This window comes from Thrips palmi, unplaced genomic scaffold (assembly GCF_012932325.1).
Source record: "Thrips palmi isolate BJ-2018 unplaced genomic scaffold, TpBJ-2018v1 HiC_scaffold_12, whole genome shotgun sequence".
Lineage (NCBI taxonomy): Eukaryota > Metazoa > Arthropoda > Insecta > Thysanoptera > Thripidae > Thrips > Thrips palmi.
This window is the reverse complement of record NW_023144623.1, coordinates 12,708,820-12,725,671: the sequence shown is the minus strand read 5'-3', so window position 1 is coordinate 12,725,671 and position 16,852 is coordinate 12,708,820. Positions and strand designations below refer to the sequence as shown.

Below are 16,852 nucleotides of genomic sequence, written 5' to 3'. Positions count from 1 at the left end.
TCCCTCCCCTCTCCCAACCCCTTCCCCTCGCGGCGGTTCGAGTTCTTCCGTCCCACAGGACCGCCGCCGCTGTCACGGTAAGCCCTCCGGGTTCATCTCTCTCTCAAAGGTCGAATCCTGAGCAAAGGGTGACAATCCTCACACACGGACTGGACTGCCTTCTCCTCTCTCTCCTTCCCCCTCCCTCTCTCCCTCCCCCCCCCCCCTTCCCCCACCTCCGCCGCGGGTTCGTGACCTCAACGGAGATTAAGGCCGCGGGGATCCGCTGCGCCACGCCGGTGCTCCGCTTACGCCGCCACGCCACGCCACGCCACGCCACGCCACGCAAGATAACGCGACCTGGAACTTTAAAACGTGCAGCGCGCGCCGCCCCCTATCCTTTATTGCTTTACCAGACACATTAGGCGTTTGTGGTTTAACAGCGGAAAGTTTCTACACGAATCATGCACCACTGCCACAGTTCCTTAGAGTTCCAATCAAAGTGAGTTACATCCAGGACAATGGGTCAGATTTCATCTTATCATATAAGGACAATTTTTTACAGACAGGCAAATGTCCTTGCTTTGACACTGATTGCGTGGTTGACACAAAGAGGAAGTATGAACGTCCAAGGCTAGTAGAAGCGTACACTAATCTTTCTTCCTGGCTTGTCTCGAGATAAAGAGTTGACTGGCCTAATTCAAGGTGAATCTTTATCCGTCTCTCCATAGGCACCCCGTTCCCCTTTAATGTGATAGATCCACACCTTGCATGTCGCTCTTAAACATCTGTGTGATTGCCGCAGAGGTCCTTTGTCTGATAAATGACCACTGTACTTTGATGTTTCTATCTTAGATAATAGCAATAGAGGCTCGTGTACATTGAGCAAGACAGCAAAAATTTGTAGTGCAGAAGAAGTACTTACGCCTCAAGAGAGTAGCTTAAGTGCATTCAATACAAGAGGTCAGTGCACTGACTCCACAGCAGAAAAACATTGCACAGACCGCTCCAACTGTACCTTGGGCAGCACAACTACTTGAGAGGATGTGACGCACACTAGAACCAAACCTCATGCCCCAACTGGAACAACAGCTGGCAGACAAGAAAACACCATCCCTTTGTCCCCAGACAACACCCTCCCAGGACCAGCTGAGCAGAGGCCACCCCATTTACAAGTATTTATTTTTCCGCTCCTCCTCGTCGTGGGGCAGGGCGAGGCAGGGCACCGTCCGGCACCAAGACGAAGGCGAGCCTCCCACACGCAGTCCAGCAGGGCAGCACGGTGCCGTGCCGAGACGTCGCGCTTAGTGCTAACTAGTCTGGTCAGCACTTTGAGGTTAGGCTCGCCTTGCCTTTACGGCCTGCACCACCACCACCACCACCCTCCCCGTCCCCGCCGTGACCCAGCAGCCAGCCAGAAGGCACGGCATGGGTCTCCGTCGGCCGTCGGCTCGTCGGCTGCACTGCAAGCTGCAGGCTGGGGCACCAGGCACCAGGCTGGGGCGCTCGCCTCGCAGCTGCAGGCTGCAGTGCACGCAGCACAAAGTGGTACCGCTTGCAGCCTGGCAGGCGGACACAGGCGCGGGGTGGTGAGGGTGGGCGGCGGGGACACGAGTACCGAGTGCCCCGTCCAGTGAGTGCAAGCCAGTGCAAGCGGCCCCGACCAAAACACAGACGGACGGACAGGCTAGAGGCAGAAAGGCAAAGGTCCCTCTATCTCGCTCTCGCTTACCGTATGACCATGGCGCTGGGGCTTGCTGTCTTATCCACTGTGGATGCTGGGCTAGTGTGGCCCTCAGTATCCCCCGCTGGCGACCCCTCCGGGGGCCCTGGGCTGCCCTGGCCCTCTGGGGGCCCTTACGGGGCCCTCGCGGAGGGCTTGACGGAGGGCCTGGCCCTTATCCTGCACAGCTTCATCGTCGTGGCGCCGCCGTGTCGGAGACGACGCAGACGGGCCAGTGACTGCACGTCGTCGTCATGTAAACAAGGCACTCTGGCTGCACTGTGCGTCTGCTCTCGGGCACTCGCACCTGCGCCAGGCACTCCACGGCCTTCACGTCGCACTGCACTTCACTGGGACTGCACTGCGCGAGCTGCAGGCTGCTGCAGGCCAAAAACAAACACACGAACGCGAATCGAAAGCAAACGGGCTGCACTGGCGTCGCGACCCGTCCACACGGCCAGGGCGAAACAAGGAACAAGCCCGCAACCAGCCCGCCCCACAGCCCGTCTCGATCGAACACTGGCACCAGCGCGACTGGGGCGCCGCGGCCGCGGCGGACGCGCGGCGTACTACGCGCCGCGCCGTGGCGAGCCGCGCCTCCCGCTGGCCTCACACCAAGCCAGCCCCGCGGGCCGCCTCCGGAAGCGCCACCCTCTCTCCGTCTCTCGCGCGCACGCACCGCGCCGTGAGAGCGAGAGAGAGGGTCCCGCCTCCACTCGCACGCGCACCCCGGCGTCGCCATGGAGACCGCTTTCCACAACACGCAGTGCGCGCAGTGCTCGCAGTGGGGGGAGGGGGCAGCGCGGGGCAGCGCCCCTAATGACATCCTTGCAGCCTGCACTTAGGCCCCTATTCTCATGGAGGCAGCCGGCGCAGCGCGCAGCCGAAGGCGGGCAGGGCCTAAGTGCAGGCCTGGGGCCTCCGCGCCGCCGCGCCGGCCAGCCAGTCAGAGCCAGCTCGGCTGCTGCGGGCCGCGCCGCCTAGAGGGACGCCAAGAGCGCGGCCGAGTGGCCCATGGAGTGGCCCATGGAGTGGCCGCCGGGGCGGGGAGGAGGGAAGAACACGGACGGGACGCACTTCTTGTTGCAGAGTTGCAGAAACCCACCGGCGGCGCATTGAGCTGGAGCCGCCAAAGGGCCGCCGCCGCACAGTGGGCCAGAAGACCGGCGGCGGAGGCGGCCAAAATCCCGGACGCGTTTTGAGCTCCAGAGTCGCTAAATGGGACTCGAACCGAACGTGTGACCCCACCAATGGATTGCTCTCCGAACGATGAATCCATTGGTGGTGTCACACGTTCGGTTCGTGCCCTGTTTAGCGACCCTGGAGCTGAAAACGCGTCTAGAGTTTTGGCCACCTCCACCGGTCTTCTGGCCCACTGTGCACCGCCCGCCACGGGCACGGCGATGGACTTGAGTCCGTCTGCAGACAGAGCCAGGCAGAGCGCGCACAGCGATTCCGCACGGTTTCGCTGTCTCTGTCTCTCGCGCTTCCTCCTCGCCACGCCCCATGAGTGCGAGAGAGACGGCTCGGCATCAGTCTGCAAGTTTATGTCCGTCGCGGGGCGCGCGCGGAAAAACTCCGCAGCAACTGCGACTAATTCGCCTGGAGATTTGGGTTGCTTCCGCACGGCGGCGCTTTCGTCGCCTCTTTGTCTCTCTCGCCCGCACGGGGCGACCCACGGGGGTGCGAGAGAGACAGCGCGAGGCAAATGCAAATACAGTACGCCGTGGCGCTGTGTTCCGCGGTGGCGAGGCGACGACACGGGTTCGAAGGTCGCGACGGAATCTCGCTGCTGGCGGCAGTGGCGTGGCTGGCCGCCCCCGGGACACTGCACTATCTCGCCTTATAAACACGGCCGAATTGGGCACAGCGCCCGTGGGAACAACGTCGGCCTGCTTTCAGCTTTCGGCTTTCAGTGCAGCAGCGCCGCGTGGACACTGTAACCCTGTAAACACGAAGGGGCGGCGCGGCCACAGGACGATCGTTGTCCAGATCGTTGTCGCGCGGCACGCTCCGGTGACGCACGTCGCACGCTCGATTCGGCAGCGAGAAATCCAATGCGCTCCACTTATTTCGGGCAATGTTTGGCCCATCGTCGCTCTGTCTCTCTCGCACTCGAGGGGCGTTCGGCTGCGTGCGAGAGAGACAGAGCGATGAAGCGCTTATGCCGGCTGTCTCAGCTTCCAGGCGGCGCGGCGCCCGTCGTGCCCGTCGTCGTCGCGGTGCTTGCGAATAACGATTAGATAAGAAGGCTTTGTCGCGGCGCGTCGCGTCAAGAGGACTCCCCCTCCCCCGCCCCTTCCTCACGCTCGATAACGGCCAAACGTCACAAAACAAGTTCACCTTTTGTGTCGGCTGCAGCACAACAAACAAACCCAAAGATCGAAAGGTGAGCGGGCGACGGGCGTTCGTTCATCCTGGCGGACGGGTTGCCTACCCGCAGGCGCGCGTCTCTCTGTGCAAGCCCGGGCCCGCAGGCAGCTCTGTACAGTCGCGCAATTTTCGGGGTCGGGAGGAGGGGCGGCGGCGGTTCGGAGACAATTCGTCTGCGTGTACCGTTATGCTGCGTCGCATTTTGTCTCCGTGTTTTCACACGCCGTCCCCGCCTTCCGCGCTCTGCCATTGCCAGGAAGCTGTTTTTCGTTCAAGAGCGCGACAAGCGACAAGGCCGTCGCCGTCCGCGGCGTTCGCGTGCTTCGCGGCAGGAAAGCCAGGACTCTCGTGCCACACGTGCTTATCGGTGGCGAACAGAAACACAGTGTAGTGAGCACGCGAAAAACTCTCCAATGCGGCATCATTTTGATGTGCATCAAAACGTCAACGCGACTGTCGCCAGACGCGCGGTCCCGACAAAAAGAGGAACGTTCTAACACCATTTTACTGTCAAATTGGACCACTTGCTGACCTTTTGTCCGCGTGTTTCGCGGGGAAGCCCCATTCGACGGGGGAGGCGTCATTGCGCCATTTGAAAGGAGAGGACGATTGTAGGACAAGTTGCGTGCACGCAAGGGGCTAGGCACACAATGTGCCCGACTGCAGGGGCGTCAACAGCCCCCCCCCCCGGCATGTTTTTACGCCCCTGGATGTTTGACGGGAAGGGCGCCGCGCTGATTCGGCCGCCTTCGATTCGGAGGTCGGTGCCTCTGGCGCCTCTGGCTGCCTCAGAAGGCTGTGGGGGCTGCTTCCGGACAGTCCTCACGTCGTTCTGTCTCTCTCGCACCCCGGGGGCGCTCCGCGCGAGTGCGAGAGAGACAGAGCGACGAGAGCACTGGCGCCTGTAATAACCGGCATGTAAAGACGTAAACTGTTTATTTCCAGGCGAGGCGAGCCAACCGTGACTGCCAATGCCTGGCCATGCCGATACGGTGTGGGGCACAGCCGTGGGCACAGCGCGCTGCCCGCGGCGCAGCGGCGTAGCGGCGGCCGCCGTCGTCAAAACAGACTTATGGCGCAGCGGGCGCAGCAGTTTCGTCTACCTCTCTCGCACCCCTGCGCGGCGCCCCGCGGACGCGACAGAGACAGAGCAACGATACGACGAACTCTTCGGCAGGAAGGGGCATTATTCACAGGACGCGATGTCGCCGCCACCGCCGCCCTCTGGCCGTGCGTGCATTGACTCCGTGCTATCGTCGCGGGCCTCTTACGGCGCCTTCGCGTCGCCATCGACACTCGGACACACCGTGCTAATGCAAGACGCGCAGCGCGCAGCATGACAAGACCGACTTCACCGCGCGGCGTGACGGCGGCGTGACGCGGTGTGCGTGACGGCGAGCATTGCGCGAACCGGCCGCGGGGTAGGCAACCACTTAGCGCCCCCTTTTCTTCCCCTCGCCTGCCCCTCGCCTGCCCCTCGCCTGCCCCTCGCCTGCCCCTCGCCTGCCCCTCGCCTGCCCCTCGCCTGCCCCTCGCCTGCCCCTCGCCTGCCCCTCGCCTGCCCTTCCGAGCCGCGAATCGTTGCCTACCCGCGCACGCGCCGCTCAGGCTGCGTCCGAGCGCAGGGTGTCCAGCTCGCACCCTCACGGTGCGTCCCATGAGTGCGAGAGAGAGGGCTGGCCGCTGGCCGCCACTGGCCGCAGGAAATGGCGCTCTGTTATTCAAATCTCGCGCCCGGCAGGTGGCCGCGGCCGCGGGCGCCGCCGCTCTGGCGTCCCGGTCACCCCGACCCATGCCCCGGCCAGGTCTGCGGTCAGGGCAACGCTCTCGTCGGCCTGGTCCTGGTGGTGCAAGGTGGTGCAATCGTTCCGGGAAAGCGGCCGGGGGTGGCCGGGTGGCCGGTGGCAGGGGGCGCCGCCGAACCCGGTGGAGGACACGTCTCGACAGGGAGCGGAGACGACGTCGTCGCCCAGCGCAGGCGGAAGGGGACGACTCGACGGAACCCTGCCCGCCCTCGTGTGACTGTGTGTGTGACACGCCGCCACGCCACGCCCGCCTTTTCACCGGTAGAGCATGTTTGAGGAGCGCGTCCTCGCCGCACACCCACACAGGATGCGCGGCACGGCACGGCACGGCACGGCTGGGACCACCGGAGGACACGTGGAATTTGGGGTGAATCACTCTCCGGAGCGCCACGCCGTGCCACGCCCCGGCCGCGCTGCTGGAGGCATGGCAGGCATGGCAGGCATGGCAGGCATGGCAGGCATGGCAGGCATGGCAGGCATGGCAGGCATGGCAGGCATGGCAGGCATGGCAGGCATGGCAGGCATGGCAGGCATGGCAGGCATGGCAGGCATGGCAGGCATGGCAGGCATGGCAGGCATGGCAGGCATGGCAGGCATGGCAGGCATGGCAGGCATGGCAGGCATGGCAGGCATGGCAGGCATGGCAGGCATGGCAGGCATGGCAGGCATGGCAGGCATGGCAGGCATGGCAGGCATGGCAGGCATGGCAGGCATGGCAGGCATGGCAGGCATGGCAGGCATGGCAGGCATGGCAGGCATGGCAGGCATGGCAGGCATGGCAGGCATGGCAGGCATGGCAGGCATGGCAGGCATGGCAGGCATGGCAGGCATGGCAGGCATGGCAGGCATGGCAGGCATGGCAGGCATGGCAGGCATAGCGTCGCTCTGTCTCTTTCTCGCTCCTTGCGGGACGCTCCGAGTGCGAGAGAGACAGAGCGGCGGGCAGCTCGGGCGGCAGCTGGAGGGACTGGAAGGACTGGAGGGCGGCTCCGCGGCTCCGGCCGCTGCATTCTGCTGACCCCGGCCCGCCCCGCCACCCCGCTACGCGCCGCTACGCCGGGCTGCAGGTCCAGACTCGTCTCGTCTCGCGGCGACCCCCGCCAGCTAGCACGCTCCGCGCTCCGCAGCCACAACAAGCGTGCGGGTCGTCGTCGTCGCCCCTCCGCGGTGTAGGGGTGCCACAGTGTGCCTCACGCAGGGGGTGCCGGGCACTGTGCCGCCGCCGCCACCCTCCACACTGATTCCGCACAGCGCCTCGTCGCTCTGTCTCTCTCGCGCCCCCTCTTGGCGCCCAACGAGTGCGAGAGAGACAAGACCAGACCGAATCCGCGCAGTATATCGCAGCGGTTGCAGTCGCCGACACGCGACTCGCACAACGCGGAGGATGGCGCGGAGGAGCGGGGTGGCGGATGGCAAAGGAAGATGGCGGTGGAAGCACGGAATAAAATAAAGGGTCGCCCCGTCCCGTCGCCAGGCCTGGAAAGGACTGCAGAGTCAGAATGCAGGCATGTCAGTTCTGGCCGTTCTGGCGTTCTGGCTGGCTCGGCCACAGGAAGCAGTCCGGACCATTATTTTGCAGGGCGACAGCAACCCCCACTACTTGACCACGCGGCGCACGGCTGCAGTGCGCGCGCGGTGCAGCTTGTGGCGGTGCAGGCGGTGCTGCACAGTGGGCCAGAAGAGCGGCGGAGGCGGCCAAAACTCTAAACGCGTTTTGATCAAGCTTGAGCTCCAGAGTCACTAAATGGGACTAGAACCGAGCGTGTGACCCCACCAATGGATTCCTCGTTCGAAGAGAATCCATTGGTGGGGTCACACGTTCTGTTCGAGTCCCATTTAGCGACCCTGGAGCTCAAAACGCGTCTAGAGTTTTGGCCGCCTCCACCGGTCTTCTGACCCACTGTGTGCAGGCGGTGCTGGCGGTGCAGTGGGTGGCGCTAGGACTGCGCTACACCGAAACGGAACCGCACATTCTTCTCCGAAGAGTGCGGCAGAGACACGAGACACCACGTGCGCTAGACGTCGCTAGACAAGGCACAGTTGCGAAAGTGAGCGTAATCGACCTGCAGCTGTCTGTGTGCATTCTTTTCGGCCCCCAACCCATGCGCCCCCGCACTCCGCACCATAGACGCGACACGGTTCCGCGTGCAGCAACACGTGAAGAACGTGAAGACCGTTTCTCGGGCGGCTGCCGAAGTTGACACACTGCCGCGTGGTCAGCGCGGGGGCGGCGCAGCCACGCAGCAGGCCGATCCCAGCTCTGCTGCCGAAGCTGACACACTGCCGCGTGGTCAGCGCGGGGGCGGCGCAGCCACGCAGCAGGCCGATCCCAGCTCTGCTGCCGAAGCTGACACACTGCCGCGTGGTCAGCGCGGGGGCGGCGCAGCCACGCAGCAGGCCGATCCCAGCTCTGCTGCCGAAGCTGACACACTGCCGCGTGGTCAGCGCGGGGGCGGCGCAGCCACGCAGCAGGCCGATCCCAGCTCTGCTGCCGAAGCTGACACACTGCCGCGTGGTCAGCGCGGGGGCGGCGCAGCCACGCAGCAGGCCGATCCCAGCTCTGCTGCCGAAGCTGACACACTGCCGCGTGGTCAGCGCGGGGGCGGCGCAGCCACGCAGCAGGCCGATCCCAGCTCTGCTGCCGAAGCTGACACACTGCCGCGTGGTCAGCGCGGGGGCGGCGCAGCCACGCAGCAGGCCGATCCCAGCTCTGCTGCCGAAGCTGACACACTGCCGCGTGGTCAGCGCGGGGGCGGCGCAGCCACAGCCACGCAGCAGGCCGATCCCAGCTCTGCTGCCGAAGCTGACACACTGCCGCGTGGTCAGCGCGGGGGCGGCGCAGCCACAGCCACGCAGCAGGCCGATCCCAGCTCTGCTGCCGAAGCTGACACACTGCCGCGTGGTCAGCGCGGGGGCGGCGCAGCCACGCAGCAGGCCGATCCCAGCTCTGCTGCCGAAGCTGACACACTGCCGCGTGGTCAGCGCGGGGGCGGCGCAGCCACGCAGCAGGCCGATCCCAGCTCTGCTGCCGAAGCTGACACACTGCCGCGTGGTCAGCGCGGGGGCGGCGCAGCCACAGCCACGCAGCAGGCCGATCCCAGCTCTGCTGCCGAAGCTGACACACTGCCGCGTGGTCAGCGCGGGGGCGGCGCAGCCACGCAGCAGGCCGATCCCAGCTCTGCTGCCGAAGCTGACACACTGCCGCGTGGTCAGCGCGGGGGCGGCGCAGCCACAGCCACGCAGCAGGCCGATCCCAGCTCTGCTGCCGAAGCTGACACACTGCCGCGTGGTCAGCGCGGGGGCGGCGCAGCCACGCAGCAGGCCGATCCCAGCTCTGCTGCCGAAGCTGACACACTGCCGCGTGGTCAGCGCGGGGGCGGCGCAGCCACAGCCACGCAGCAGGCCGATCCCAGCTCTGCTGCCGAAGCTGACACACTGCCGCGTGGTCAGCGCGGGGGCGGCGCAGCCACGCAGCAGGCCGATCCCAGCTCTGCTGCCGAAGCTGACACACTGCCGCGTGGTCAGCGCGGGGGCGGCGCAGCCACAGCCACGCAGCAGGCCGATCCCAGCTCTGCTGCCGAAGCTGACACACTGCCGCGTGGTCAGCGCGGGGGCGGCGCAGCCACGCAGCAGGCCGATCCCAGCTCTGCTGCCGAAGCTGACACACTGCCGCGTGGTCAGCGCGGGGGCGGCGCATAGCCACGCAGCAGGCATCCCAGCTCTGCTGCCGTCGTCGCTCTGAGTCTCTCTCGGGCGTTCCGTTCTGGCGCGAGAGGGAAAGAGCGACCAACAGGAGAAACAGCCGAAGGGGCTGCGGATGACGGGACGACACCTGGGGGGCGCCCACTACTAAAGGGGCCCGCGCCGCGGTGCGTGTCTGCGTGTGTGTGCGTGCCCCGCCGTGGAAGGTGACACCCCGGGTGACGCAGTCGGGGAGGTGTCCAGTTCCATCCGGCCTAGCTGCGGCCTAGCTGCGGCCTAACCAGGCACTTGGGGGCCGGCGCGTAAACGCACCGGTGAAAGGAAATGGTGGTCCGTTAATACCGCGATCCCGGTCTGGTACTCGGGTACCGACAGCGGGACGCGGGTGTGTTCAAGGCGAGCCGCGCCGCCACACAGTGGGCCAGAAGACCGGTGGAGGCGACCAAAACTCTAGACGCATTTTGAGCTCCAGAGTCGCTAAATGGGACTCGAATCGAACCTGTGACCCCACCAATGGATTCCTCGTTCGGAGAGCAATCCATTGGTGGGGTCACACGAGTCCTGCTTAGCGACTCTGGAGCTCAAATCGCGTCTAGAGTTTTGGCCGCTCCACCGGTCTTCTGGCCCACTGTGCGCCAGGGCGGTGCCAGGGCGCACAGCGAGCAGGCCGCGGAGGGCGTCCAGTAGGTCGGGGCCTGGTTGCCGGCCAGGCACCCTTCCCCCTTCCCCAGCCCTCCTCTGTCTCTCTCGCACTCCCGGGGCGTTCCGAGAGAGTGCGAGGGAGACAGGCCGAGCGCCCTTCTCGCTCTCCTGGCACCGCGACCGCCCCGACCACGACACGGACTCTAATCCAATTATCGGCCCAAGTCCAAGGAGTACGTGTCCAGGGTGGAGGCGGCGACGGCCAGAACAGTGCTTTCGTCGCGTCGTCGCGTCACGTATAGGTGTGTGCGGGAGACAGCGCGACTGTACCGCCAAAACAAACCGCCTGGCGCGCCTGGCCGGGACTTCCCTCCCCTGGGAAGGCGGCACAAACACGGCGATAACGTTGCCGGGGAACTACAGCTCGATTCCGTAGCGCGTCGTTCTGTCTCTCTCTCACTCATGGGCGTCATATGGGGCGTCGCGTAGGGGAGGGAGAGAGACGGAGCGACGAAGCACTGTCAGCAGTCGAGCTGCCGGGCCTGGGGTGGGACAGCGCTGGTGTTGTGTCCGACGGGATTTCCGATATTTCACCACCCCTTCGCTAGCGGCACAGCTCAGCCCCCTTTCGCTTCGCGCTTCGCACGGCTGATCTCAACAAGCATAGCTCACCAGCGACACAGCAAGCGCAGCCGGCGGCAACGATTCAAGAGGAAAACGGGAATCGTTCCTGGAAGGGAGGAGGACGGAAGGACCCGCGAGGGCGCGTTGTGAACCCAGCTGCTGCAGCTGCATTCCACCACCTCCACCTCCTCCGCGTCTCCCGAGGCGTTCGAAAGGACCGCCGTGGCGCCTCCCGGACGCTGCACACGCGCGAGACCCGAAGCACGCCCGAAGCGGACCCGAACAGCTGCCGAGTCCCCTCCACTCGCATTGCCCCCACTACGAGACGTCACCGGTCGATGCGAGGCGGAGCAGATGGAGAGGTGTGAGCTCTTCTACCAACTGGCCCATTAGCTCAGTTGGTTAGAGCGTCGTGCTAATAACGCGAAGGTCGTGGGTTCGATCCCCCCATGGGCCACTCTTTTTTTCGATGTGTATCCCACGGGATTTATTTAACCATTCGAATCGTGGTTGCGCGTAGGTTGCCCAACGCAGAACGCCACGAAAACGTGCCGGTTTGCACGTCGCTCGCGTACGGGCAAGATGACTAAGTCTCACTGTACTGAGAAGCATGACAAGCCTGGCTCGTCGTCCGTATACACAACACAACCATTAGGTGACTGAGTTTCACCAAAAACACCTCCATACGTATAAAATTCTCAGGAACCGTGGCGTAAGCGAGGCTTGCGGGAAAGTCTGCTTGTTGCCTACTTACAGGCTGAAACTACATCGAATTGCCTAACCACCTGCATCAGTCATTCGTCACGGGTGGTAAGCTCTCCCCCCCCCCATAATCCAGGGAATTCCTATACTGTTCCGACTGTTCCTTTGAGTGTCCGACCGCGTGTAAGAGGAGTAAAGTCCTGGATCTATCCTGAAGAGGTGTGCCTCGAGTGTCACAGGGGTGTTGCGATCGGTTGCGACGCTTGAGGGACCGTATACGCCACAGTCACGTCCTGACGTCCCGAGGATCTAACATCCAACAATGACAGCGCGTTTCTTAGTGTAGTCCTCCGTATCGCACCCAGATTATACGCCTTGTGGGCGAATTCCGCGGCTGGATCAAGAGCTCGCGGCGTCCCCAATAAATGAACGAATGCACTTACCCGATGGCTGCGCTGGTTGCATACTGCGCTGGTACCAGGTAGGGTGCGGCGGATGCCTCAATCGCTGCTGCAGCGAGCCGGGGCCGCCTCGGGGCCGCTGGCATTCCTCCGGGAGGTTCTGGCGGAGGTCCTGGACGAGGTCCTGGACGAGGTCCTGGACGCCCTGCCTTCGTGCCTTGGCCCGGAAACGGAACGGAACGAAACGGGGCCTGGTCGATCCGGGCCGGAAGTGACACCCCGCGACGAACGCAAACTCGGTCCTCGGTCTGCGGTCCAGGCGATGGCCGGTGATGGGCGTGGCCGGGGCTCGCCCAGGTGACGAGGGCGGGCCAGGAAGAGGTCCTTAGGATGTCCTGCCGCGGCCGCTGTCCAGGGAGGGGTCCGGAGAGAGGCTCCAAGTCCTTCCAGCCGTTGCCGGCGAGGCTGACGCAGGCTGACGTCAGACCGACTGGACTCCGGAGGACACGTGCGAGCCGTGAGCCCTCGCAGCACACGCGTGCCGATCAGAGTCGAGTCCGCCGACGTCAGGATCGTCTTGGAGAAGAACGACCGACCCGGACCGACGACCCGGCGGGGTGGAGGATCGTGGTGGTAGTGGCGGCGTGGCAGTGGCGTAGTCCGGGGCGGTCGGCGTCGGCGGAGCGGAAGGGCGCGGGTGGCGCGGGGCGGGGCGGGCGCGGCGTCCCGGTCGCGCGCGGGCCGGGCCTGCAAGTTGAGACCTGCACGTCCACGTCCAACGGCAGGCCGCCACGCTGCTTTGTCGGCCTCCTGGCGGTCGCGTCAGTCGCGGCTCGCCCTGGGAAAGGGCCAGCGCCGCGGCCGTGGTGCCTGCTAGCCATGATTGACTCTGAGAACGCTTGTCGTGTCGGGTCGGGTCACGAGCCCAAGCGTGTCGCGGCCTGCCTGGCCTGCCTCAACAAGTGACTCAACCTCGTTCCGTCACGCCGTCTCTCTCGCACGCAGATGAGGCGCGCTACGGGTGCGAGAGAGACAGCGATGTTCGGAATCAGCCTGCTGGGCTGGGGCCGCTTCAGGGAAAGGATGCGCTGGCCGGCGCCGGCGAAGATCCGCGATCGGCACGCGGCACGCACACGATCGGCGGCAGCGGCCTCGGCCCCCGGCCAAGCCCCTGCCGAAGAGCGGGTAGGCAACCACGCCGTCAGGCTGTCACCTCAAGGGGTCGGTAGAGAGCAGCACCTCCTGGACAGGAGCCTGGAGCCGGGGCCGGTTGCGTGCGGGTGGCTCCCCCTACCCCTAGAGGCCTAAACGAATTTCGTTGGACTTGGCGGTTTGAGCACCTGCTGTTCCTTGCTGTCTCGGCGGCTAGGCTCTTGGAATGCCTCGATTATTCATTTCCTCTCGGCAAAACGGCTTCGCTCTTCGCCGAACAGGTGGGGGGAGAGTGGGGAGGGTGGCGGTGGGGGGAGGGGAGGGAAGTTGGAGGGGTGGGATCCATCTTGCCGGGGGTGGGTCACGTGACAAAGCGAAGCAGAAGACGCAGCAGACAGCTTCGGTGGCGCTTCGCACTTCGGGCACCGGAGGGTTGGAAGTTGGAAAACAATACCATTCCCGATTTTCACGTTAAGATCTCGTGCTTCCCCTCCTGTGCCCGAACTCGGACGTTCTTCCCATCCGAAGGCAAGTTGTGACTCTGCTGGAGTCAGCCTAGCCTGCCGTCGCCATGCAAAGGATAGGAGGCTGGGGTCCTGCACTGTAACCTACAAGAAGGGTGGCAGATTGGCAGGTTTGTGAGGTGCTTTGTGTGTTCACAGTGCTTTCCGGCGTCGCGGCCTGACCGGAGTGTCTCTGGCCGCCCCGGGGCTGTAGGCATGATTCGTCCTCCATGACTGGGATCCACTCTCGGCTTCGGCTCCAGGCAGGAGGATGGATGGCTGGTGCAGTTCCCCGGAGTTCCCCTGGGTGCCACAGGAGCAGGCACAGGCGCCGTGGCCAGACTTGTGGGACGATGGCGACTGGGTGCCGCGGTCCCCGAGCCTTCAAGCTGTCCAGGGGGATGCAGGTCCGGGCTTGCCGGCCTCCTTGGGCATCCCCACTTGCCACATGCTGTCTCAAGATGTCAAGGCAGCCGTCGAGGAAATAGATTCTATTGTGAATGAGCTTTGGAGAACTGCTCCGCCTATAGATGCAGGATTCCATGATGATGACTCTAACACATCTGCTCAAGTTGTTCCCAGTGATTGTTCAGTAGCTTTGACGGACTTCAACTGTACCGATTCAAACCAAACACTTCCTTTCTTGAGTGATAGTCACAATGAAGGGCTTGGTGGTCCCTCAGCGAAAGGAGCTCTCGACTCTGATGGTACTTTTGAAAAGGAAAAGAAGACTAAATACAAATGTGATAAGTGTGATAAATGTTACATTTGGCAGCCTGATTTAGTAAAACATAAGAAAGTACATTCTGGAAAACGTCATAAATGCTCTGAATGCGACAAGAGCTATGTATTGAAAAGCGACCTCTGTAAACATGAGAAGTCCCATCAAGTTGGAAAGGCTTTTCCATGTAAGAACTGTGGCAAGTCATTTCTTACAGCAGGCGATATGCACAAACATATGCGTATCCATACTGGCGAAAAACCATACTTCTGCAATATGTGTAACAAAAGTTTCTCTGCCAGTGACAATTTTCATAAACACTTACGAATTCATTCAGGGGAAAAACCGCTGGTCTGTCTTGACTGTGGTCAAAGATTTTCCAAGAAAAGTAATCTTCAGCAGCATATCCGAATTCACCTTGGTGAAAAGCCATTTCAATGTGACACCTGCGGACTAAGCTTCACTCAAAAGACTCATTTGAAAACTCATATCACAACCCATAGTGGATTAAAGCCTTATTTCTGCTCCAGTTGTGACCAACGCTTTACAAGGAATGCTGATTTGAAACGTCACATCATTCGAGCTCATTCAGAAAGAACAGAGAATAGAGGTTTGTGACCATATTAAGCCCATGTTCTATGGGCTGTCACATTGATATCTTTTCAGATTGTGGAAATGTTGATTTTGTAAGCTCTTGGGCTTTGATGCTACAATTTTTTGTAGGTACGGAATAATGATTATGATGATAACTGAGCTAAGGTGTGACTATGCAAGGTCACTAAGCAAGTCAAACATTTATAATGAATAGTGTTGTTAGCTTTCAACAACTTTTAAAGTTGTTTTCCTCATTATTTACATGTGCTTTTCATACCTGTGATGATGAAGTTGAGTTTTCTGGGGGATAAGTTGTTCCCACCTACATCATTTTTTTTGTTGTGTCTTCAGTCACTATAAAGTATAATTCTAAGTAAACGATAGAATGATTATGACAATAATGAAAGTCAGCCATTTGATATAAGATAGATTATTTATAAGCTTTTGCTTATGTGCTATTGTATAGGATGGGTGAGTACTGCAAACAAAGCACTCATGTTTTGTAGCAAGCATGTCCAGGAATCATGCACAATTTTTGTGCCTTATAGATGGTTTAACCCATGCTACAGCTGTCAGTACCGCTGGACAATAATTTTAATGAAGCAACTTGGTATATATTTTTATGTACATTTATGCTTTTATGTTCTAGTCTTTGTTGAATTCATATCTTCTTCTCTCACTTCATGTGATGTTTCAATTTTCAATCGCTTCATCATTAAGTGGATGAACTCAGTGTTAACACTCATTCAAATGCTGCATTCCGAATACTTATCTAATGATTCATCACCCAATCATGTTATTTTTATCAGAGACTGTGATATTGTGATACCCTATATGTCTGTGGTCAACACGCTGAATCAGTTCAGGAAATTGAGGGAGAATGCTGAGTACCTAGGACTCAAAGGAGCGCTTGTAAAAAAAATTAGGGTACCTCATTGCTTGTCCTTCCTGTCATATCCTCTGTACCTGATCATGAAGTTTATCAATCATACCATATCTCAAAACGCCAGACAAGCATCTGTTTAAGATTCTTTATATTTGGCTTCTTTGATCTTTGGGGTGTATTATCTCTTGTTTAACATATTTTCTTTGTGATACTAAGTGACTTCTTATTACTATAATTTGTTTCATTTGTCACTTGCTATTGATTTATGTGGCTTGACAATAAAGGCAGATTATCTTTGACGAAATTTGTGTTGGTTTTTCTGAAAATTTGTGTAAGAAATTCATATGAAATAATGACATGCAAAGGTGGGAGAAAGAAAGCACTGGTTTTGCTCGGTTGGTTGATTTTTTTGTTGCAATTCATTAAACTATTTTCTTTTTATACAAAACAAAACAAAAGACAACAAAAGATACAAATTTCAAAAATAAGGAACAAAAGTTAGAATAAATTAATTCATGCATCTTTTTTCACAAGGTACTTCTCCAAAAATAAAATACTAAAAAAGAGCATGGTGTATATGTTAGGCAGAAGTGTGCAAGAAGCACCCTTACACACACAATAAATACACCTAAGAAAGACTACCAAGTCCATTGATCCCTAGCAAGATTTTTGTTTCTAACAGTGGTTTTAAACAGACCAGGCTGTTTAGCAAAACACAATGCACACAGCAAGACAATTCAGTAAATTCAAATCACTAGCTACAGATATGGACCCTAACAAATTGGAGATAAGGAATAAAGAAAAGGACGGGGTTGGTGTTATATACTCCAAAAAGTACAATTCGAAAGCTATTATTTTTCTTTCTAAAAACTCCAAAAAAATTCCCATTTTCTTGGTGTTCTCACAAAATAAAATCTATTACAATCTAGTAGAGTAGAAAATAAAATAAGACACCTCCATTATGCCTCAGCCTGAAAAGCAGAGGTGCCTAAATTTCAAGGGCAATACACCTCTCTAAAGTTGCTTTCGGTTTTAATCCTGGTTT

General features: G+C 59.9%; 2 protein-coding genes and 1 non-coding gene across 6 annotated transcripts in view; 2 read left to right on the top strand and 1 right to left on the bottom strand.

Moving 5' to 3' along the window:
• Positions 1-12,544, bottom strand: part of LOC117640001 (protein pellino) — a 29,213-nt gene extending 16,669 nt beyond the window's left edge. Inside the window, exon 1 of one of the 4 annotated variants that reach the window (XM_034376144.1) lies at positions 11,994-12,544. In XM_034376144.1, the coding sequence (XP_034232035.1) occupies positions 11,994-12,097 (104 nt within the window). In that variant the 5' untranslated portion in view covers positions 12,098-12,544. Of the gene's footprint in view, positions 1-1,711; positions 2,226-11,993 lie in introns of those variants that run through there. The other 3 variants (XM_034376143.1, XM_034376145.1, XM_034376147.1) reach the window with 3 other exon arrangements.
• On the top strand, positions 11,232-11,305 carry Trnai-aau. Its single transcript has one exon. It is a non-coding gene; the product is annotated as a tRNA-Ile (tRNA).
• Positions 12,545-13,465: 921 nt separating the features above from the next.
• On the top strand, positions 13,466-16,111 carry LOC117640313 (zinc finger protein 239-like). Its single transcript, XM_034376726.1, has 2 exons — positions 13,466-13,631; positions 13,766-16,111. The coding sequence occupies exon 2, from the start codon at positions 13,878-13,880 to the stop codon at positions 14,943-14,945; it is 1,068 nt and encodes a 355-aa protein (XP_034232617.1). The 5' UTR covers positions 13,466-13,631; positions 13,766-13,877; the 3' UTR covers positions 14,946-16,111.
• Positions 16,112-16,852: the final 741 nt, after the last annotated feature.

Excerpts from the sequence above, each read along its gene's own strand:
- LOC117640313 (XM_034376726.1), top strand. The coding sequence starts at position 13,878 with ATGGATGGCTGGTGCAGTTCCCCGGAGTTCCCCTGGGTGCCACAGGAG.